Raw genomic sequence first — 22,155 nt, 5'->3', positions numbered from 1 at the left:
AAAAAAAAGTGTGTGTGTGTGTGTGTGTGTGTGTGTGTGTATGTGAGCCCAGATGCCCAGGGAGGCCAGAGGTGTTGATCCCCTGGGGCTAGAGTTACAGGCAGTTGTACCAGCTATCATGGATCCTCTGTTCTCCGAACAATCTCTCCAGCCCCAGCATACCACCTTTCCTGCACCCATCCTTGGTACATCTTTGGACTGTGCCCACCTTTGAGCTGCTGTGAACATTTGTGTGTGGGATTCTGGGGGCCTGGCTTCATCTCCTACTCACACCTGGCTGTGCTTTGAGTCCCAGCATCCTGGTGGGGGTGAGCTGCTTCTTGCTGTAACCCTGGGCACCAAGTATCTTCTCATGTGTCTGTTGTCCATTTTCGTACTTGGTTTGTTTTGTTTAGGAGACAGGGTTTCTCTGTGTAGCCCTGGCTGTCCTGGAACTCACTCTTTGTAGACTAGGCTGGCCTCGAACTCAGAAATCTGCCTGCCTCTGCCTCCCAAGTGCTGGGATTAAAGGCGTGCGCCACCACTGCTGGCTCACACTCTTTCTGAGAAACATCCCTTTAGAGTCTTTGTCCACATACTCCCTCTCTGGTGCCTTTTTTCTTTTTATTTTCCAGTCCTTGGAATGAAACCTGAGGCCTCCCACATGCTATGCAAGTGCTCTGCCTCTGGGCTGTGCCCACTCCCCACTCTTTGCCCATTTTTAATTGGTTAGTTACTTTTTATTATTATTATTATAATTATTATTATTATTGACTTGAAGACAATGTTGTTTTTAAGGAGGAGCAGCAAGGTCACACAGAGGTCACACAGGCACCCACCTTCCCGCACACTCCCGAGTACTGAGTTCAAACAGAATATCATGCATACCCAAATACATGCGTGTGGACACATGACATGCACACACACCACACAGGGTTGCTTTAGCATTTGCAAATCACTGAGACCCTGTGTGTGTAACATAATGTGGGTACGAAACTTAGGGAAACCTGTCTTGGGGGTCTGTGTGTGGCCACAGAGACTCAGGAAGGCCCCTTGGCTGGGCCAGCATTACCCAAGTAGCCACTTTTAGGATCTGGACTTCTAGAAGGACTCTAGGCCCTAGGTGACTCCAGACCTTTGACGTCTGACTTCAGTGACCTTGGCCTGTGAGCCCTGGCTCCACCATGTCCTGAGTATTGGGCAGTCCGCTGTCCTTCTCTGGGCCTCAGTCCATCTCCTTGCTTAAGGTGCTCAAGGCGCTTCCCAGAATCCTTCTGAGAGACAGCCAAGGGCTTTTGTAGCATGGCCTCCCCCCGTGTAGTCCATGGGGTCATTGTGAGCTCTATTCTGGCATTTATAGCATTCTAAAAATAGCATGTATGACCCATGGAGATGCCAGGAAGTGGCAGGTAGCTTGAGTGATAGATAGGTCCAGGGATAGGCTTAGCCTCAGCTCTGCCCTGAGGCAGGGGGCTCTGTCCTCCCTCCGCTTTGGCAAGCAGGCCCATTAGCTCTGCCCAGTGGGGTTCTCTGGGGGTCAGTGCGAGGGGACACCGGGCAGTTGAGAGTCAGCTCTAGTCTCATACTGTAGGTATGTGGCAGGCAGGGGCTGTGTGTATTGTCTCTGAGCCCAGCCTGTGCCAGCTGGGGGTGCAGGGAGCCCATGGGCTCAGTGAGGACAAATGTGAATACCCTAGGGGGAACACTGACCCGGACAGTGCTCCTGTGGGTAGTCTAGCCTCTGCTCTGCAGCTGTGGTTCACACACATGGTGGTGTCTCAGAGGCTGCTCCCCTGATAGGCCGACTTAGGGGGAAGACACAGGCGACTGCTGGGAGATGCTGAAAGTGCCAGTCCTGGAAGAGGGTGTTCTCAGCCAGCCTCACTGGACCCTGAGAAGTGCCTGACTGTCCTGTCCTGTGGTTCCTCTACTAGCCTTAGACCTCTTCTCCCTTTTATTGATAGGGGTTCTGTTTAGAGCCAGCTCCAGGACAAGGGGCAGGGGAGTGTTCTGTTTCCACAAGGAGACATGGGCTTCTAGAGGGGTTGTGGTTTGCCCATGCCACCCCAAGCCTGGAGCAACTTCAAGACCAATGTTCCTCTGCCTTCACTGCTCCAAGCCTCTCTGCAGGCCCAATCTGCTTTTCCCCTTTATTGGCCAGAGACCCTCAGCTAACAGTGCTTGCTTTGGTGTCTCCAAATAGGCGGGGGTCGTAGTGAGGGGCTCTATATCCTGGTCCCCTGAGAACCAACAAGACTCAGAAACCCGTCCAAGGACTGGGGAAAGCCAGAGATAAGGGGTGACCGCTGTACTGCAAGCCTTCTTCACCCATCTCTGGTGTTCTCTAGGGAAGCTGGGGGGCTCCAGTGCTTAATGGTACAGACTTAGGTGGGAATAGTCTCCGATCCCAAAGGACCCCAAGGTCTCTGTGAGCCAGGTCCTCTCAGGACAGTTAGTGGTCACACATATAGTGCATGCCAGCCTCATTCACTTGATCCCTCTCCTTGCCATCAAATCACCTAGAACAACCCCCCTGAGCCCAGGCAGCAGCCACTGTCTGGAGCCAATTGTTTACCACTGAGAGGCTCAGTCTTCCTATCTGGGAAATGTGTCCAATGGAAATGACCCGTTCTTGGGAATGCTGGAAAGATGGCGATAAAATAAGCTAACCAGATCCACCCAAGCCTAAAGACATGGGAGAGGGCCTTGGATGTAGGATGCATGAGAAAACTGACCTACAGGTCGCCCAGAGGAAGCTCTACCTTCCTCCAGGATACACTCTGAGACAGGGCTAGCGTCCCAGCTGCATCCAGAGCCTTTGACATGGGGACATTGACAGTCACCAAAGGCAGAGTTGCCTCTGCTGCCAGACAGGAGGCAGGGAGCTATGGGTTCCTCTCTTCACATAGAGTTCCTACCCACAGATAAGCCACCCCTTCACCCTGGCCCTGTTACCCTCATGATGGGAGGGGATAGGCTGTCAGACTTTGGGGACCAGGGTAGGACCCTAGAATCCATCTCAGGGATCTTGGGATCCATCAGGGGTTGTTGAACTAGGTCCTTGAGCTCAGAGTGTCTGCATCAGAAAAGGATAGGCTCTCGGAGTCAGGTCTCCCTTGTTCTCTCCTGGACAGAGCAGGTTAGAGACTTGGGCAGCCCCAGCCAAGGCAGGAGGGATGAGGAAATCCAGACTCACTCCTCCCTCCATACTCAATACCTGGGCATGCTATAGCCTGGGGCGAGTTACCAAGCCCAGGGAGCTAGCATCCAGGGCTGGTTCAAGACTTGCAGCATGCCAGTTGCAGGGACCCTCAGCCCATGACTGGCCCTCGGCCTTCTTATTTGACCTCACATGGGTGTTCTTCTCCACAGACCACCACTTGCCTCTTGGTCCCCTTTCCCTGTCTCTATGGCAACAGACAGAGGACTTGGCTCATTAAAACCAAATTTAAAAAAACAAAAACAAACAAACAAACAAACAAAAAACGGCCCTAGCAGGAGCGGCAGCCTGGTGAGTAACTGCTGAGTCAGAGCAAGGACAGGCAGAAGCAGGTGAGAGCTGAGGCCTAAGAGGGACACACGAGGGACGCCTTGGGTTGTCCTGAAACACACCTGCCAGCCAGGACACCTGACTGCTTGCCTGGGGCTTCAAGATAGGTTTCTTGGTCCGACTGAAAGAGGTTGAACAGCGTCCAGTGGTTGCCTTGGCCTGGGTGATGGTGGTGGTGGTGGTGGTAGGTGACACCACAGCTTTCTGTTCCTATTGCAGAACTGCAGGATCATTGTAATGTTCTAGACCCCTGCACTGGTGCTTGCAACCTATGTTCACTAGGAAATCAGGTTGACCTGCATAGACGCCCCCTCATCCAGGGATTACAGGAATTAGCCTCTGTCTAACCCCCTACCCGTACCCTAAAGACCCTCACCTCAACCAAAGGCGCTTCCCCTGGGTGCTGAGAGTTTCAGTTTTTTTTTTTTTTTTTTTTTTCAAGACAGGGTTTCTCTGCGTAGCCCTGGCTGCCCTGGAACTCACTCTGTAGACCAGGCTGGCCTCGAACTCAGAAATCCACCTGCCTCTGCCTCCCAAGTGCTGGGATTAAAGGCATGTGCCACCAGGCCCGGCAAGTCTCTCCATTCTTGTTTCCACTCCCACAGCTACAGGCTATATATCAGCCAAACTGGGAAGCAGAATGGGTTCCAGAGACCTAGGTTTGGGCCCTCAGCCCCTTACTGGCCTTTCTAGGCTTTGCACCATGGCCAGGTTCAAATTCCACGTCAGCCTTAATGCCCAGTGTTATACCCTCCTCATGCCTCAGTCTCCTCTGGAAAATGGGAGTAAAGCCTGCCTCATCTCATTGTCATGAGCATCCTGTAAGAACAGGATGGTCAGAAAGGAGCCAGGTGCATGGTTGAAGCACAAGAATGATAGCCCTGACAAGGTCGCTGGGCTGCTTTTAAAAGGTTCAGAATCCTGTCTCCTGTGTGGTCACAGGGAACTCTGCTGTGTCTGGGGTCTTGTGGTGTCTTGCCAGCCACTGCGCCCTTAGAAAGTTGTGTACACCCCGCCCCCCACAACACAGCATGCACACCACACCTCACAGACCCACCCATATCACATACAGAACTGCCCAAGCCCCTGATAGCAGCACACATCTCCACATACTACCTCAACACACACCAGGAGTCGGACTATGCTTCCTGAATTCAAGATGTCCCTTCTACCACAGAGCCTTCCACAGGAACAGGTTAGGATGGCCTCTGGGGTCCTGAGTCTTATACTCCACACAGAACTTACAGAATTCCTCCCTGGGATGGCCACTTCCATCATCCCTCAACAGCCAGTCAGCCAACTTTGCCAGGTCTGAGCAGAGGGGAAAGGAAATTTGCCAGCTTCCCTAAGGGTCTTGGTGACCTAATTTAGACTCAGGAACGTGGATTCCTGCACCTGCCCAGTCTCTGCTTTATCCAGGGCTCCTGGCCAGCCTCTCCCAGGACAGGGACAAGGCAGCTCTGGGTCCTCTGAGAACAATACTGGCCACACAGGACTGAGCAGAGTCCATTTGGCTTAGGGACTATCTCCATTCTCTCCTATCTCGTGTGATAAGTGGAGCTCAGAGCCCACAGACCCTGGGAATATATTCTGGAAAGAGAGGTTCTGGTGGGGGTAGGGGTGGCCCAGCAGGGCAAAGCAGAGGCTACTATATGCTTGAAACAATTGTCCTTATCTGAGGGAAGAGGGTCCCCCAGTGATCACTTCCTTCCCCCCTGGGAAGGAAAACACCTTCTGGTATGGTTTGGTGGGTAGATAGGTGGGCATAGAGGTGGCTCTTAATGTGGTTTATGGACCTGGCTTGACTCTGACCCATTCTTCTGTAGTGGTGGGTCACAGCAGACACAGCCTCAGATAGTAGAGACTGCCGCCGGGTACCCAGGACAGGCTGGGACAGGCAGGTGCTGGCATGAGGCCTTTCTAAGGCTGGGCCTTGTTTTCTACCACCCTCGATGACCATATCTGACCATAGGCCCTGCTGTCCAGAGATGAGGTGGTAGGGAGACACTCCTCACTGAGGCTTACCCTGGGTTCTTGAGGTGGCCTTCATGAGCCTGCTGGGCAACCACACACTGCCATGAGCTGGAGCCCTGAAGGAAACAGGGAGAAACCGGAGTAATGAGTCCGAGATGGAAGGCTTGCAGCCTGGGGCTGTGGAAGATAAGAAAACCGAACAGGTCTCACCCTCTTCAAAGGCCTTTGGACCTACAAGGATCCAGGGACAGGGGCTAAGCTGGCAGACAGGGTCCTTATCAGAGCAGTGAGGGCGTTATCCTAAGAAGCCTGCCTAAGAGAGCAGGCATTAGGGCCAGGCCTCAAGAGGGGAATGGAATCCTACCCCCAGAGACCAGTACACCTGAGGGGGTGTGAGCCACGCCCAGAAGGCTTGAGTCATCATCCCTGACAGAGGATGGGGAGAGGGCTGAGGAAGTCAGGCAGGTGTCAGCAGGGGTGGGGTGGGGTGGGGTAGGGTGGGGTGGGGAGTGGCTTCCCTTTCTAGCTCTAGGTCATAGGCTTGGCTCTGCTGTGGAGGGACATCCAGCCTAGACCACACTTGGAAAGACCCAGGTGGTGGCTGGAGGGGGAGACCTGGAAGCCCAAGGAGGGGGGGGGAGAGGGAGAGGGAGACGGAGAGGGAGAGAGAGAGACCCAACTAAGGACGAAGACTGTCTTCCTCCTGGTCCAGAATACCACCTTCTGCCCAGAAGACAAATGACCTCTCCCTTAAGAACAGGGAGGCAGTAGAGGACAGTGGTCAGTGGTGTGAGCTGGCAGGTCACTGCAGACACAAATGACCTTACTCTACCCGTCAGGGTGGGGCTCATTAGAGGCTCAGAGAGGGCAGGTGCTGAGTCTAGGGCCACACAGCAGGTGGATTGCACCCTCCATCCCCCATCACCACCTGGCTCAGAACTTGAAGGCCTCAGCACCCATCCCTGTTATCTCTCTCCGCAGGGAGTCGAGAGGCTGCCTTCACCTATGCCATCACGGCGGCAGGAGTGGCGCATGCCGTCACCGCTGCCTGCAGCCAGGGAAATCTGAGCAATTGTGGCTGTGACCGGGAGAAGCAAGGCTACTACAACCAGGCGGAAGGCTGGAAGTGGGGGGGCTGCTCAGCTGACGTCCGCTACGGCATCGACTTTTCTCGTCGCTTTGTGGATGCCCGTGAGATCAAGAAGAATGCCAGGCGCCTCATGAACCTTCACAACAATGAGGCGGGCAGAAAGGTAGCGCTTGGGCATGCTGGGCCTGCAACCATGGTGGGGATGGGGGGTCTGGTGGGTGTGGGCGCAGGGCGGGCATGAGGACATGGCCGGCCTAGGGCCATGGTGTCTGCCTACAGAAATACTTAGACTGCAGTGATCTTTGTGTCGCTTCTGGATCTCTCTGCAGCCTCAGGTAGTCTTTCCTGCCCTTTGTGCAGGCCTGACACCTCAAGTTTGGACATGTGGGACCAGTTTCTATGTAGAGTATGACTAGGGCCTGGCTGGGGACCTGCAGGTGGATCAAGCACACACAACGGCCCTGCCCCAACCCCTGGTTCTGAAGGCTAATCAACAACAACAACAACAAAGCCAAAAACCAAACCAAAGAAACGGAAAAACTCAGACAGCCAAGGACAGAAAGATTATTGTCTCCAGATGGGCAGGTGCAGCCAGCTGGGGACCCTTGTGGAAGAGTCAGTGTGATAGCGTGAGGGGCGACAATGGAGGGAAATCAGGCCAGGACACACTAGGGAAGAAGTCAGGGTGAGCCCGGCCACCACAGGGAGATGAAGGCCCCAGATACTGAGCTAGGAGGAGCGGCTGCTACGGCAGCGGCGGCAAGATGGCCCGAGATAGGGCAGCCAGCCGAGCAGAACAGGGCTGGATCTGGCTCCTTCAGTTCTAGGGGCTGCACCCATGCCTGCAGGGCCTAGGGGCTTCTTGAATAGACTGCCTTTTCAAGCAAAGAAGTGTTGATGAGCCTCTCCACCTCAGGGTTTATGGCTGAGACCAGAACCTCCTGCATATAGTCTGCTAACACTCTGCCTTCCTCATTTCCAGGGTCAGGCAGCTGAGAGGAATCTCAAGGATATAAAGAGCCTAGGAGTCCAAGGGAAGGCTCGGGGGCTTCCTGGAGGAAGTGTATAGGAGTCGGTTTTTGAAGGACAAGCAGGCTGACCTTAGAGAATGGCTGCAAGCAATACCAGCCAATGGGAGCAGGAGGGGGTGGATGAGTCAGACCCAAGGAGGCTGGAGCTGGCCTAAAACAGGAGGAGGGTTGATGTGGGGGGTGTGTCACCATATAGGGGGCAGTTAGATCACGGTGACAAAGAGATAAGGAAAGAATGGTCGCATAGCCTCCAGTGGGTTCCCAGAGAAGCCCACATCTCCAGGCAGAGACTAATTCATAGCACAGGATTCAAGCCCACCTGCCAGGGAGGCTGAAGAGGGGGCCACCAACATGGCAGATAGGCAAGACTGGACCCTCATAGGAGTCCCTTGAATCTCTTCAGTGGCTTGTTTCTTGGCAGATTTTTTTTCTCTCTCATAGACGGAAGAGTTCACTGATCCCAGTTTGTAGATAAGGACAGCGAGCCCCAGGGCGAGCGAGCTGCTGCAGAGCTGTCCAAATAGCCCCTTCCACCCATGTTCTGCTCACTGGGACAAGGATTCCAGGCAAAAAGGGCCATCTGAGGACCAGCTAGGTTATCTCCAGTTTGGGCCTGGGATTGATCTGGTAAAGAGGTATAGAGAGTTAAGGCGGGAACGGCCCCTGGGGTTAGGGGTTAGGGGTTAGGGTTAGGGTTAGAAAGATAGAGGTTGGTAATGGGACTAGGGACCAAAATAAAGGATAACAGGTGAGTTCTAGCAGGTGTTGGCTGAGCGGATAAGGGATTACAAACATCCCAGATACCATCCTAGGAGTTTAAAGGAAAGCCGTGCCATGAATGGGGCTGAGGAATAGACCATGGAGAGCAGGATGGGTGGAGGCCTAGCTAGGAGCCCCAGGAAAAGGCTGTTACAGTCTCAGTGGTACCCAGGCATGGCAATGCATTCACTGAGGCTGGCATAGATTGTGAGTTTTAGGCTAGCCTGAGCTACACAACAGAACCGTATCTCAGAAAGAGAAAGAGCTGGACACGGTGGTGTGTGTGCCTTTAATCTCAGCACTCAATAGGCAGAGTCAGGCAGATCTCTGGGATTTTGAGTCCAGCCTCATCTACATAGTAAGTTCTAGGCCAGCCAGGGCTATTCAGTAAGACCTCTGTCTCCCCTTCCAAACAAATGTCAACTAGTGTCATAATCCTCATGCCAGCTCTGTCCCCAGCTGTGTGGCAGTTGACCCTATCCCTCTGCTCAGCCTTAGCCTCCCCCTGTCTGCACAATAGATGCTGGACACTTTGCCAGACTCCCCCACTGCCCCTTTAGTAGCCCCACATCTTAAAGCTGTGAGCACACCTTGGCCTGAACCCCCGAAAACCAGCTGGTGGCTGCATGTGGGCCTATCCCCGAAAGAGCTCAGTGCTAGAACTAACTAGCTTTGGTGGTGGGATGAGAGCCTGAGATTGCTACACCGCTCCAGTACAGGGTCTGAACCTACTACCCTAGGGCATCAGACAGATGTCCCAGAGCACCTCAGACTCACAACATTAACAGGACAGACACACATTCTCCAACTATTCTAGCCCTGAAACCTGGCATCAAGGTGTGGCGGGACCATGCTCCCTCCAAAGGACCTGGGCATAGGTATGGAGGAGCTGGGTTCCACTTTCTTTGATCAGTTTCTAGAGGCCCCAGCGTTTGTTGGTTTGTGTCTTTACTCTTCTAGCCCCTGCTCCTGACTGTGTGTGTGGCCTCTACTGGGCTGTTTCTTCTGTCTCATATAAGGGCACTCAGTGGCTTGTGGGATACCCTGTTCCAGATGGACACAACTCTATTTTACCTGTATTCTCATCCCAGTGAGGTCACTTCTGAGATTTCCTGTGATAAGAGGCATGGGCAGCAGCCTCCAACCATCTCCACTCCCCATTCACCACAGGCTGCGTGAATGAAAGACTGGCGTCCTAGATAGGCTGGGGTGAGATGGGCTGAGCTTAGAGCTCAGCTTACCAGGGCCATCAACCTGGTCATTAAAGAGAGGTGTCCCCTGGTATCTTGGCAAAAAGACTGATCCCAAAGGAAACTCAGATGTGAAAGAACTTGGTCAATAGTTTTGCCCCTTTGTGGTCACCATGACAGTGTGGAGCGAGGGCAATGGGGGGATGAAATGACTGCCTGAGAGGACAGAATCTATGGTTTCTTTCCTCTATCCAGGCAGGCAGGGCTGTTTCTGTGGGAGGGTCAGGTGCTGTTCTCAGGCCAGCACCAGGGTCCTCCCAGTGACACCCATCAGGCATGGCACCCTATCAGCTAACCACAGAGCATGTCCTGGCCAAGGGTTCCTGACAGTGGTGCTGGACGGGCTCATTCCAGTTGTACGGATCTGGGACGGCAACCCATGATGAGCCCAGAGTGTGGCTGCTGCTCTGAGACCTTCGAGACCCACAGCCATTCCCCGGGGCTCAGACCTCAGCTGCGCCCAGGCTAAATGGGAGACACCTTCCCCACCTAGGCCTGCCTTGCTGGGATAGAGGAATCCCAGACTCCCCTGGGCTGTCCAACCTTCTCTTGAAAGACTGGTCCCCAGCCTGGTGACTCTCCTCGCTTGGCATCAAAGAGTCCTTGCTCCAAAACTTGGATCCTCTATGGCAGCCCTTCCCTGGGTGCAGCCGACACTACACTCCTATGAGGTGGGAAGAGGGAACCAGGCCTGCAGAGCTGGCAGTGTCAGCCCAGCCCCTCAGGCAGAAGGCCTCTTCTGCAACCTCCAGGTGTCTCCTGGACTGTGCTCAGTGCCCCAAGCTCCTGGCTGTCTGTCCCTGGCGCCACGACTGCTGGGGCTCTCATGGCGAGGGCTCTGGAGAAGGGCACTGCACATTCTTGAATCCTGTGATCACTTCCCGGCGAGGCTCCAGCTCAGGGGACCCAGCCAAGCGAGGATTCAGCCCCTCACTCTGCAAACACCTGCCCAATCAACTTCATCTGCCCTTGTCACCAGCAGGGCTGCGCAGGATCTGATGTCCTCAGGCAGGCGGGGGTAGGAGATCCCTGATGGGGCTCAGGAGCTGTGGCCTGGGTGAGGGGTGACCAGCAGGCCTCGGTGGGTGACACGGGTAGCTGACTACTGGATTACATGCCGCCCCCCCCACACTGGTCTCAGCCATTGGAGGAGAGTTGTCAGCCAGGCCCTGAGTGACTGCCTGCTCCTACCCAGGACCCGGAAGGGCCAGTCTAACTGGCTGCTAAGCAGGTGGTCAGGACAGCGGACTAAGCAGGCTGGAAGAATACTAGAAGGGAACATAGCCAAGCAAAGCAAGAGAGTCACCAGGATGGATGTGGGATGGGGGGGTCTAGGGAACAGGTCCCAAGTATGCCTGGGACCACTCTGGCCCTATCCCCAGGCCTTTCTGGCCCACCTACTCTGCCCGCTGCTCCCACTTCTTTCCATAGGAAACCTGGGCCAGTCCTTCCCTGGCCCCAACCCTCTTCCTGCACAGCTTCTCTAGTCCTTGCCGCAGGCCATCATTCACTTAGTTGGAAAACAGTAACGGGGATATCCCCGCCCAGGGTCTACCCAGCAGTGAGGGGCACACAGCCCCATCTTCCCCTGAATGTTCAGTGGCACTGTTGGATCTCTTGGTAGGCTCGCTTGGAATGCTAGTGAGCTCCTGCCTGTCATCAACACCTACCATAAATGTCACCTGTCTCCAGGAAGCCCCCCAGGGTATCATCACCCCTGCAGAGCTGTAAGCTTTCCACAGGCCCTGGGAGTTATAAGCTAATCTGTTTCCTCCTTTCTTTCTTTCTTTCTTTCTTTCTTTCTTTCTTTCTTTCTTTCTTTCTTTCTTTCTTTCTTTCTTTCTTTCTTTGGACAGGGTTTCTCTGTGTAGCCCTGGCTGTCCTGGGACTTGTTCTGTAAATCATACTGGCCTCCATCTCAGAGCTCCACCTGCTTCTGCCTCCCCAGTGCTGGGATTAAAGGTGGGGGCCACCACAAGTAGCTCTTTCTGTTTCTTATACTGGACCATGTGCCCCAGAGATCCTCTGTGAGGTCCAGGGAAGGTGCTGAGGTAGAGGCGGTCTCTTGGGGGGGGATCTTCCTTTCACTCGCATTTTCATTCATTCTTTCTTTCATTCATTCATTCATTCATTCATTTGAGGAAGCTTCTTGTCTAGAGCAGAGCTGAGGGCTGACAAGAGGTGCCCTTGACAGTGGGTTCCAGCCTGAGGGTGGAGCTAGAGGCCAAATGCCGGAAGTCCCAGGCTGTGGAGGTGAGGCCATTGAAGCAGGGACAGCTGACAAATAGCCCCTCAGCAGCCACAGGGCGGCAGCTAACAGTGAGTCCCCATCTTTCATCAGGCCGGCTGGCAGGGCTCTTTCGATCTGGGTAAATGAATACCCGGGGTCAGGGCTGGCTCTGGGAACTGGCTTTCCCAGGTGAGAGGGAGGCCCAAGGAAAACACAGGGTTGCACCCATCCCAGGCCCTCATGCCGCTGGGAGAAAGAACAACAACCGGCTAGGCCTGGCTGTCGGCTTCCCAGAGGATGGCACGACTGGGCCTCGCTGACCCGTGCCCTCACCCTCCCAGTTCCCTCCATCACTGGCACGCCAGGCTGTCATTAAGCCGCTGGCTGTTAAGCTCTGACTGCATGCCAGGCCCTGCACCAGGCATGAGGGCAGTCGCAGGGAGATGGAGACATGGAGGGCCTGTGCTTATTAATCACCTGCTGTTGCCCAGGCCTCTCCCAGCACAGCGTTCCTACCTGCTGCCCTGCAAGTGGCCCCGGTCCCATTTCCTCATTAGGGCAGGATTTAACCAAGTCTGATCAAATACACCACCCTCTGCAGAGTGCGCACATGGAAACCCATTCCTAGCAGCTCAGAGAAGGGACACGGGGAATTCTGGATGGCACCCAGTCTCTTCCATTCCCTGCTGAGCCTCTATTCTGTCTCCTGTAGGTTCTGGAGGACCGCATGAAGCTGGAATGTAAGTGTCACGGTGTGTCAGGCTCCTGTACCACCAAAACCTGCTGGACCACGCTACCTAAGTTCCGCGAGGTGGGCCACCTGCTCAAGGAGAAGTACAACGCAGCCGTGCAGGTGGAGGTGGTGCGAGCCAGCCGCCTGCGCCAGCCCACCTTCCTGCGCATCAAGCAGCTACGCAGCTACCAGAAGCCTATGGAGACGGACCTGGTGTACATCGAGAAGTCGCCCAACTACTGCGAGGAGGACGCGGCCACCGGCAGCGTGGGCACGCAGGGGCGTCTGTGCAACCGCACCTCGCCTGGGGCCGACGGCTGTGACACCATGTGCTGCGGCCGCGGCTACAACACGCACCAGTACACCAAGGTGTGGCAGTGCAACTGCAAATTCCACTGGTGTTGCTTCGTCAAGTGCAACACGTGCAGCGAGCGCACCGAGGTCTTCACCTGCAAGTGAGGCTCCCGCGCAGGCGCGCTTGGCGCCTGCCGACCCTGCGGCCCTCACCATTATTTTGCACATCCTTCTTTGCTTCTGGAGCTGCCAGCTGCAGGCACAGGAGGGTGGGGATAGAGGTGGGGAGCTCGAGATACTCCAGGCTCCTTCCTACTCGCTCTGTCCCCGCCCAGCATCCAAGGTCAACGCAATGGTGGTCTGGTACCCAATGGAGACAACTCCCTTTACTTCTCTTTGGGAAAGTGAACCTCAAAGGGACCATGAGACTCTGAGGGTCACCTCCCTGCCTGGTGACTGGACACAGAAAGGCTACACCCACCAGTCACACTCAAAACGGTTTCCTGGGCTGTTTCCTGCCGGCCCTGGGCAGTGTGGATGGATGTTGACAAAATTATTTATGTTTTCTTAGCATCAGATGAGGACTCAGTACTAACGACTGGGTAGCCAGACCTAACCCTATTTGAGGATACCCTTCCCTCACTTTTCCCGGCCCCTCCCCGCAGGGTCCTCTGCTCCTTGCAGAACTCGAGGATGTCAGAGTTGGCGCAGAAGCTGGCTGGTAGGGGGACTCCTTATCAGCACCTTGGGAGGGGCTTGGTGGCCCTACGAGACCTGAGATGGCCGCAGAGGACAGCCCGTCTTCCATTCCACTTGGAGACTGTCATGCAAATCAAATGTGGCTTGTGTCAGGCTCCAGGCATGCCTCGTCCTCTCCCTGGTCCTTCACCCTCCTAGCCTGCTGCCAACCTCCACCTCCAGTTTACAAATTCTCTTCTCCTCTGGAGCCAACCTGACGCCCAGGACTGCCCCACAGGTTCAGGAGAGGTCAGGGACAGTTGCCCCACATGACAGATGGACAGAGGGCAATCAGAAGATTTACTGGAGACCCCACGGCTCTGTGAAATAAATATACTGACACAGCCCCATCCAGCCCAACTCTGGAAGTTGCCAGGGTGATGGGAAGCTGTACCCCCTTTTCAGTACCTTGGGGTTTGTCCTTCTTCTGTGATCCTGATGCCAGACTAACACCCAGATTTTAGGGATGCATTGGTCAGGCCCCCTGCCTAGTGTCCTGCTTCAGGGTCCTTATATTATGAGGACATGGGACCCTCAAACAGGGGTCCGTGGGAGGCGTAATGTCCCATTTCCTCAGGCCCTTCCAGATGGGGACAGAAGAACTCAGGCCTGGGCATATCCCACCCTTTCCTCCACAACACATGGCAGGGTAAGAACCCGCCAGGGCTGATAATACAACTGCCCACAGCCTATCCCACACTAAGGTGTTTCATAGCAGAAGTCCATGGAAATGTGGGGTTTGGTGACCACCAAGCCAGGTGGCCTGGACATTGACCTGGGGAAGGTGACCCTTGTTTGCCCTTGCCTTGCATCCAGCTGTGTGTCCCTATCATGTCAGGATGTTCCAAGCCTCTGGGCCACTGGAGATGTCCCACCCTGATCCTGGCCCCATCTCCTCACCCCAAGTCCTGGGATACCCATGTCCGTCGCCCAGTGTCCCCTGTGAGGAGCCTGGTTAACTTATATTGTTATATAGCGTCCCCTGTCTGTCATGTCTCTTAAGTTATTGTGACCTACACTGGGTACCGGAGGGGATCGGGGATGGCTTCAGCTGCTGTCCCTCAAGCCAGGCTCCTCCTTCTGCTTGAAACAGACCCTCGGGGGCCCCTGATGCCACCGAGGCAATTCGCACTGTCCCTGGGCTGCCAGGCACCTGCGCCTGCACTCGGTCAGCCGCAGACCTTGCCTTGGGGGAGAGAGGTGGTTAGTGGACCCAGGCAGGGCACTGGCTGTCCCAATGCTGTGTGCTGGGGTGGAGGTGGCCGGGCACCATATGTCCTTGAAGTGCCCTACTTCTGATGGGCTGTGTTCCTGCCTCCTCTGGAGGGGAGCACTTAGCCCCAATAAAAGCTGGAATCAGAAATGCAAGTGTGTGTGACGTCTCCATGGGACAGCCCTGTGGTTCTTACCCTGAAGGTGGGGACACACACTGCTCACTGAGGCTGGACCCTGTAGGCTTTCCTATTTCCTTCACCTCCTCTGCTGGCTAAGGGGCCAGCTTCCCACCATTCCATGCTTGAGGCTCTCAGCCAGGCTTAGCTGGGACTATCAGACTTGCCTGCCTCTAGCAGCCCTGGGTATGTGCCTATGCACAGACCTTGAAGCATCTCTGGATAATACAGGATTCAGACTGCAGGGACCCAAGGCCTAATGGTCTGCTGCCCAGAAACTAACCACAGGTCTGGGCCCAATATGCCCTCAGCTGGAGATGGGATAGAAGAGCCTGTAGTCTGCTTCCATTCCTCTCTGACTTCAGACTCAGAGGCCTGAGGACCTGGGGTCTCCCCAGCTGTTTGTGGTAAACTTCTAGGACTTCTCTTGTTTTCACAGGGCCTGAGTCTAGAGTCCCTAGGGACTCACAACCCTAACTGCTTGCCTGGCCACAGTCTGTGGTGACCATGCACTGCCTACGGAGAATGGCATCCTACCCAGGGTCAGAAGGCATGTGGTGGGGCCGGTTTGGTCACTGCCCGTTGTCCCCGGGGAAGCCTGGCATTGGGTAGAACTTCTAGCCGTGTGCTCCCTACTAGGCACCCACAGAATATGCCTTAGATCTCCCGGAGGGGCCTCTGGCTGTGCTTTTCAAAGGGGGGTACACCCCTCTAGGGACAGGCAAAACCCTGCATCTGATCCTTGTTCCTTCCTGATGCACAGAAAGCCTTGGGATGATCCTCACTGAGGCATGGCCTCAGTCTCTCCATGAGAGAGCAAGAGGTAGTCCAAGGCTGGGGCTTGATGATCAGTAGGTTGAAGCATGCCTGGGGCCCAGGCCAGGGCTGGGCAGGCTGGCAGGAGGCCCTGGGTCCCCATCAAATCCCCAGTGGCGGCTGCAGCGGAGCTCAGCGTCCGGCTACTCCCACAGGGCCAGGAATGAGGAAGGAGCCCTGAGAATGCCCTGGTCCGGGTGCCCAGACTGTACTTATTTCTTGGCTGTGATTCAATCCCAACCCGGTCTCCCAGGGCCAGGGCACGCATCCTTGGGGGCCCTGCCTGAGGCGTGGAGTCCACACTGCCCTGCCTGGCCCCAGGCCCTACCTTAAGGCACTGTGAGAGTGTTGGCCTGGGCCAGCCTAGGTATCCCTGGTGGCTTTGTGTTATCCTTCAAACAACACCCCTTCCCTTGTGTTCTAGTCACCCCTGTAGCTTGCTGGTACTGCATACCTCGGGCCTTTCCTCTCCACATATCTAGTACATCCCTTCCTAGAGCGACCTGCCTTCTGTTCCCCAAGAACACAGAGGCTTCCAGGCAATGGGAATCACATGGAGCCCAGAAGGGATTTAAGGACACAGTCACTGAGGAGATTGGAGCTGTGGGAAAAGCCAGCCTGCTTACCCCTACCACCTCTGCTCCTTCATGCCTGCAGTCTTGCCCTGGCTAAGCTGAGCTCTGACCTCCTAGGCCACCAGTCATGCACCTATTTCCCCACTCCAGATGCTACCCATAGTTCCAGGCTAGGAGGGAGCCCAGGAAGAGGTGCTCACAGGTAGTGGAGGGCGGCCTGCAGGGAGAAGGTACCTAACAGATCTTCCCTATTCGGGCACCAGAAGGCAAATGCTCCACCGTACCAGCCCCCAGTCTCCCTCTTCCTCCATCTGAGGACACCCTGGCCATGTGCTTAGTGGCCCTGCCAGCTCAGAGCTGCCTGAATGCTTCCTTTTCCGCACTGGCTTCCATTGGGACATTCTTTCTCCTGCTATCTCCCATCTCGTGTCCATATCCTCCTTCCCAGGTTGCCTGAGCAAACTCAATCCGTGTCTTCACTCTTGCCCCATGGGTAGGTAAAGAGGTACCATGCATACCCTCCACACACACACAGACTCATTCCTCATAAGCCAAGAAGTCTACTGAAGATGGGATACACCTCCAAGGCTATGTCTTTTTGAGGGAGTCTACTGCTCCCCGTGACCTTCATAAGACCCTATTTCCGTGCAAGCTCTCATTTACAAATGGGTTAACCAAGATTCAGGAGTTATGGGGGGAACATTTGGTGAGAGCCAGAGTCGGAGTTTAAACCCAGGTCTTCTGGGGTCTTCTTTCTCCCCAGTCCATATCCTCCCATCTGGGGAAGGGCAAGCAGAAAGATTTCCTCTGAGACCACACAAATGGGAGAGGAATGGCTGAGGAGAAATGGCCAAGAATATCATCTCTAAGAACAGCAAAAAGACTGGATTAAGACACAGCAGGCAAGATCTGGGGTAGATCTCTCAGTGAACTGGAGAGAGATCAAGATGGGTCACCTTCTTTAATGAAAGGAGGAAGAGGAGGAGTTCTGGTGAATGGGTGGGTGGAGCTGTGGCCTAGGGTCTGGTGTGATGAGGAGGCAGCGGTAGGGGAATGTGAGACCAAAATGTGTCTCTTGACTGTCCTAACAGGAAATCAGGAGAACCTGAGCAGACTGGTTCCCAAGTCTCTACCATAGGACCAGGGCCACAGTTGATGCCAGTGGGGACCTTCGAACCTATACCTCTCTCCTTCTCCTTTGTCTACAACTGGGACTGGACCTGTTTGTTTATCAGGTCCTTGAACTTGAAGGACCCTGTGATTGAGGGTCACTGAACTGGGTATCCCAGGACAGAACTCAAGTCCAGGGTCCTGGGGAGCCATAGGTTTGATGCTACAGCAATGGCCAGGAATGAGCCTAAGAGGCAGGAGGTCTGAAGAAGACACTGGTGAGGGGCTAAGCTGTAGACTGCCCTACTCCCACCTCGGGACACAAGGGGTGCATGTTGGGGAGGCTGCCTAGTGTCCTCTTTCATTGGGCCTTTACCTTAGTGAGCCCCACTGGAGCCCAATGCGTGCGACCTTTGAAGAAGGCTACAGGTAGGGGATTGAGTGATCTCTCACTCCACCTACAGGAGGCTCAGCAGGAGGGCAGCAGGGCTGGCTTTTCTCCAGGGGCCAGAAACAGATGGCCTTCCTAGACAGCTGATCCCTCCTGGATGGCCAGCCTGCTCACCTGAGGCCCAAGGGTGACTTTAAGGAGCCTGATCTTTCTTGATGAGCTCTGTAAAGAGTCATAGCTGAACCCCTGGAAGCCCTTGGCATGAGCTGTCTGGGGCCCAGTTCCCATCTCCCCTCAAGCTATGCTAGCCTCACACCACTACCACAGTGCAGGCTAAGAGCCCTGCCTGAGGCCCTTCCCGGGCTCCAGCTTTTTCTGTGGGACACAGCATCCATGCTGTCTCAGGTCTTACAAGGTCTCTGGTGCCAGAGCTGGAATGGACCACGGTGAGAGCTCAGAGCTGAGTCTGAGATGGGCCTTTTCCAAAACTCAGAGAGCCTCAGGCTGGGGGAAGGCAAGCAGAGTGGTCGATGAGAGTGGGGAGCCTCCCAGAGCAGCAAGGAGAATGGGGAATGGAGCTGAGAATGCTCTGCAATGGCTTCCAAAGGCTGAGGCTTAAACAGGAGTGAGAAGAGAGAAGAAAGGGGGGAAGGGAGAAGGAAGGCCTGAGGAGCTGAGGTAAACTGAGAGTCAGTGGAGTGGGGGTGGGGTAGAATTTGGAGAGTGAGAGAGCTACTCTGAGCTGATGACTTTCTAGAAAGTTCCATAAGTGTAGAAAGGAACCTAGCTTTTTGAGCCCCATCAACTAAGATTCGGCAGAAAGGCTTGCTGCATTCCCAGGTAGCTTGCAATTTGGAGACCCTTTGGACAAAGGGCTAGTTTCTCACTGTCCTGTAACCCCAAGCTGCCCATAAGGTGCCACTGTTAACAGAGAATGATATCTACAGTCCAAGAGCCACCAGTCTACCAGGGTGAGGGCCAGAGGGCTGAGGGCTGGGCTGGAGTGTTCTGACAGTGCTCCACACTAAAAGTGTGGCCCTCTGGCCCTCACCCTTTGTGTTGCTCCTTGAGTCTCAGTTTTCCCTGCCCAAGGGGGACTTTGCTTACCCTGAGTATCTCATTAACCTAGGGAGGACTATCTGAACTTGGTGGAGTACTGCCCCATCTTCCCCTTTACACCAACAAGACCACCATCAAAGGCGTTGAACTCATTGTCAACCAGGCCGAAGGATGCATTGGGACCTGCCAGCCCATCAACGGCCTGACACAGAAGGGGTGACCCACTCCCACGTCCCCTCCCTAGTTCTCGGACAAAAGGGATTGATTCCATCTCAGGGACAAATACTGTGGAAGGAATGGCAGCCACAGGGACAGCTGAGTCACTGGGACATCATGGAGACAGGGCATACCTCTGCAGGGAGTGGTACTGTCCCATGTTAAAGTCCCATTCTATGGGGAAGGATAGTGACATCAGGGGCTGTAGGTGCTGCTCATCTTGGGGACTTAGGGATGGACCAAGAGATCTAGTCAGGGACTGGCGATGACCTTAGGCCATACCAGGTCTTCTGAGCCTGAAGGAGCACACTCCTTGTCACTAGAGGAATCCCGGCATAGTTAGATCACCACAGAAGGGGAGAGACGTTCTGAGGTCCTATGAGGGTGTGTGCTCTAGCCCAAGGTGTTAGCAGTCTCATTCCTGTGGCAGAAAGGGGCTGGATGCTTAATTTCCTAGGTTAGGGAGACAGACTCTGGGGAGAGCAGTCTGACCATGATCCCTGGCCCTGATCCCACAAGGTTGCTAGGCAACAGAAACTCCTTGCCTCCCCCTTATCCATGATCCCACGGGGAGTCAAGGTGCAGCTAGGACAGTGTTACGGAGACTCAGAAAGCTCAGGTAGCATGAGGGGTGGGGGAAGGCAGCCAGGGCAGGTTAGCGTTGCCAGTAGCCTAGGGGCTGATGGCTATGTAGAGCTGGGAGGGCTGGAGACAGGGTGCAAGCCTGTGGCTGAGTACATGCTTGGAGGAGATATGGGGGGAGGGGCAGATGGAACACCAGGCAGAGGGACCGGGCAGAGCTGGGGAAGGGGACTGGCAGCTATGCAGTTAGATAACAGGAAGTTTCAGCTTGGCCTTTTCTCCTAGTGTCTGGGCTTTAAGGGGAAGAGAGTGAGCTGTGGGGCCTTTCAGCTCTTCAGGAGAGGTATAAGGGGGTGGTTAGACAGCAGGGGGGAGAATAGAGTCAGCACTGTGGCTCAGGTGTGGTGCAGCCACAGGGGATACAGTGGGATTCCATGCATATTTTGCAGGCAGAACAATTTCCTAGAGCCCTGTAGGCAGGTCCTGGAAGAGTCCCAGAGAGGACAAGGTCAGAGGAAGCTGATGGTAAACCTGGCCTAGGCTGGCTCCTCAGCTGTCCGTCAGATGTGTGTATGTATCATGTTCCGGGGATGGAGAAGAGCCAGGGTGAGGGCCTCCATCTTGCTCAGAGAGAGGCCTGGGACCTGGAGGCACCTGACCTTCAACCGCTGGGACCTGCAGGCAGAGGACCCGACTTGGCCTTAGAGATGGTTTGCAGTAGGGGCCTCTGGGTTGGATGGAGCGCTCTCTGAGTCAGGTTTCATGACAGCTGGCTATGTGACACTGGCCCTAGTTTGCCTCAGTTTCCCCTTCCACTTCTCTAGGCTGAGATCATGGTAGAGAGATTCCACCTGGGGTTGTGTCAGAGTGAGATACACTCACTCTGAGGATCAGGGCAGCAGTGGGGCTGCCTGGAAGATTAGATGTTGGAATGTGTGCCCATAGAACTTTATAGTTTACTGTGGTACTTTTATCTAGCCTCACTCTAGGCCTGAGAGCCTTGTGTTCCCAGTGTGCCTCTTGGGGACAGCTCAAGCCCCTTCTCCTCAGGGGACTCTCTGGGACCACTTCTTGAGACACCCCACCCTCACAGGATCCCTGTGCAGTCTCTGGACTGAGTGCCAAGTTGAAGCCTAAAGAGCCATTGGGTCCAACCTGAGGATGTAGGGCCAGACCCTTCCGGGCAACTGACCATGGCTTCCCAATTCTGTCCTCCCCACGGCAGCCCAGCGTGACTACTGGCTTTTGCTGCATACTCCGAGACACCCCTCTTTTTTGCCAGGTCATCCCTCTGGCCTTGCTAGGACATCGATTGTTGGGAAATGGTGCCCAAGCCCTTCCCTGGGTCCCTCTGCCCCTTCCACATCTGGGTGTGCACAGCCTGTAGAACTAGATCTCCCTTTGTGACCCATCCAGATGGGTAACCTCAGCCTGTCACCATTTTCCAAAGCCTTTCCTCCCCCAGCTGACAGTGAAGTCAAAGCTTGGCATACTACAGAAGCCAGGCAGCGGGTTGGGAGGGCTCCCCACAGGGATGGGACCCAAGACATTTCTATTTTTAGCCTCAAGAGAAAAAATTAAAAAAAAAAAAAGAAAAAGAAAAAGAAAAAGAAAAACTCAACCCTAGCACATACAACACGCCTAACAAATATTTGTTTTTATTCTTAAAAGGGTTTGGGTGGCAGCTGGCTGGTTTGGGGATAAAAGTGAGTGTCAGCTTGAATACAGGGGCTCAGAGGAAGCCTCGCCTGTGCCCAAGGATGCCTGCCTGGCACAGCCTCATTCCAGGGAGACCAGGGTGGACCAGTGGAGGATCAACTTGTCCTGAAGCAGTCATGCTGCTTGCCCTCCACCTTACCCATCCCCCAACCTGCCTCTCCTCTCCCGCCCAGCACCTCTTCTGGTTGTTGCTTGGGCATCCCATGTCCCAGGAGCCTGCCAGCTGGGAACTTCCTGCAGCGTAGACTTATTGTTCACTTCAGGGATGCAGGCCCCCTTCATCAGGTCCTGTTCTAGTTAGTGGTCCTCTCCTGAGCTTTCATGTTGAGGAACCCGAGGGTGAAGAGAGATTTCATAATGAGCATCCCACCAAGACGAGGGTGCCAAGGAGCTCTGGCTTCAGGGAGGGAGGTTTAGATGAACCTCCATGTTAGGAGAACATTACGAATCTATGTACAAACCACTGCAGAAACAAGGAAGGCCTTTGCTCCCTGGAGCCCTGGAATAAAATGTCCACAACTCAGCATTTCAAAAGAGCAGCTGTTCCTCTGATGTCAAGAAATCCGAGCCAGGCAGTGGTGGCACATGCCTTTACTCCCAGCACTTGGGAGGCAGAGGCAGGCGGATTTCTGAGTTCAAGGCCAGCCTGGTCTACAGAGTGAGTTCCA

The 22,155-nt window shown here is 54.7% G+C and overlaps 1 protein-coding gene across 2 annotated transcripts in view; it reads left to right on the top strand.

Annotated features, from left to right (window-relative positions):
• Positions 1-14,996, top strand: part of Wnt7b (Wnt family member 7B) — a 46,540-nt gene extending 31,544 nt beyond the window's left edge. For both annotated transcript variants that reach the window (XM_021183808.2, XM_021183807.1), the window contains exons 3-4: positions 6,485-6,756; positions 12,576-14,996. In XM_021183808.2, coding sequence (XP_021039467.1) covers positions 6,485-6,756; positions 12,576-13,055 — 752 coding nt within the window. In that variant the 3' untranslated portion in view covers positions 13,056-14,996. The remainder of the gene's footprint in view (positions 1-6,484; positions 6,757-12,575) is intronic.
• The last annotated feature ends 7,159 nt before the right edge of the window (positions 14,997-22,155 follow it).

This window comes from Mus caroli, chromosome 15 (assembly GCF_900094665.2).
Source record: "Mus caroli chromosome 15, CAROLI_EIJ_v1.1, whole genome shotgun sequence".
In the NCBI taxonomy this organism is placed as follows: domain Eukaryota; kingdom Metazoa; phylum Chordata; class Mammalia; order Rodentia; family Muridae; genus Mus; species Mus caroli.
The sequence above is the reverse complement of the archived record's forward strand: the minus strand, read 5'-3'. Positions and strand labels throughout refer to the sequence as shown.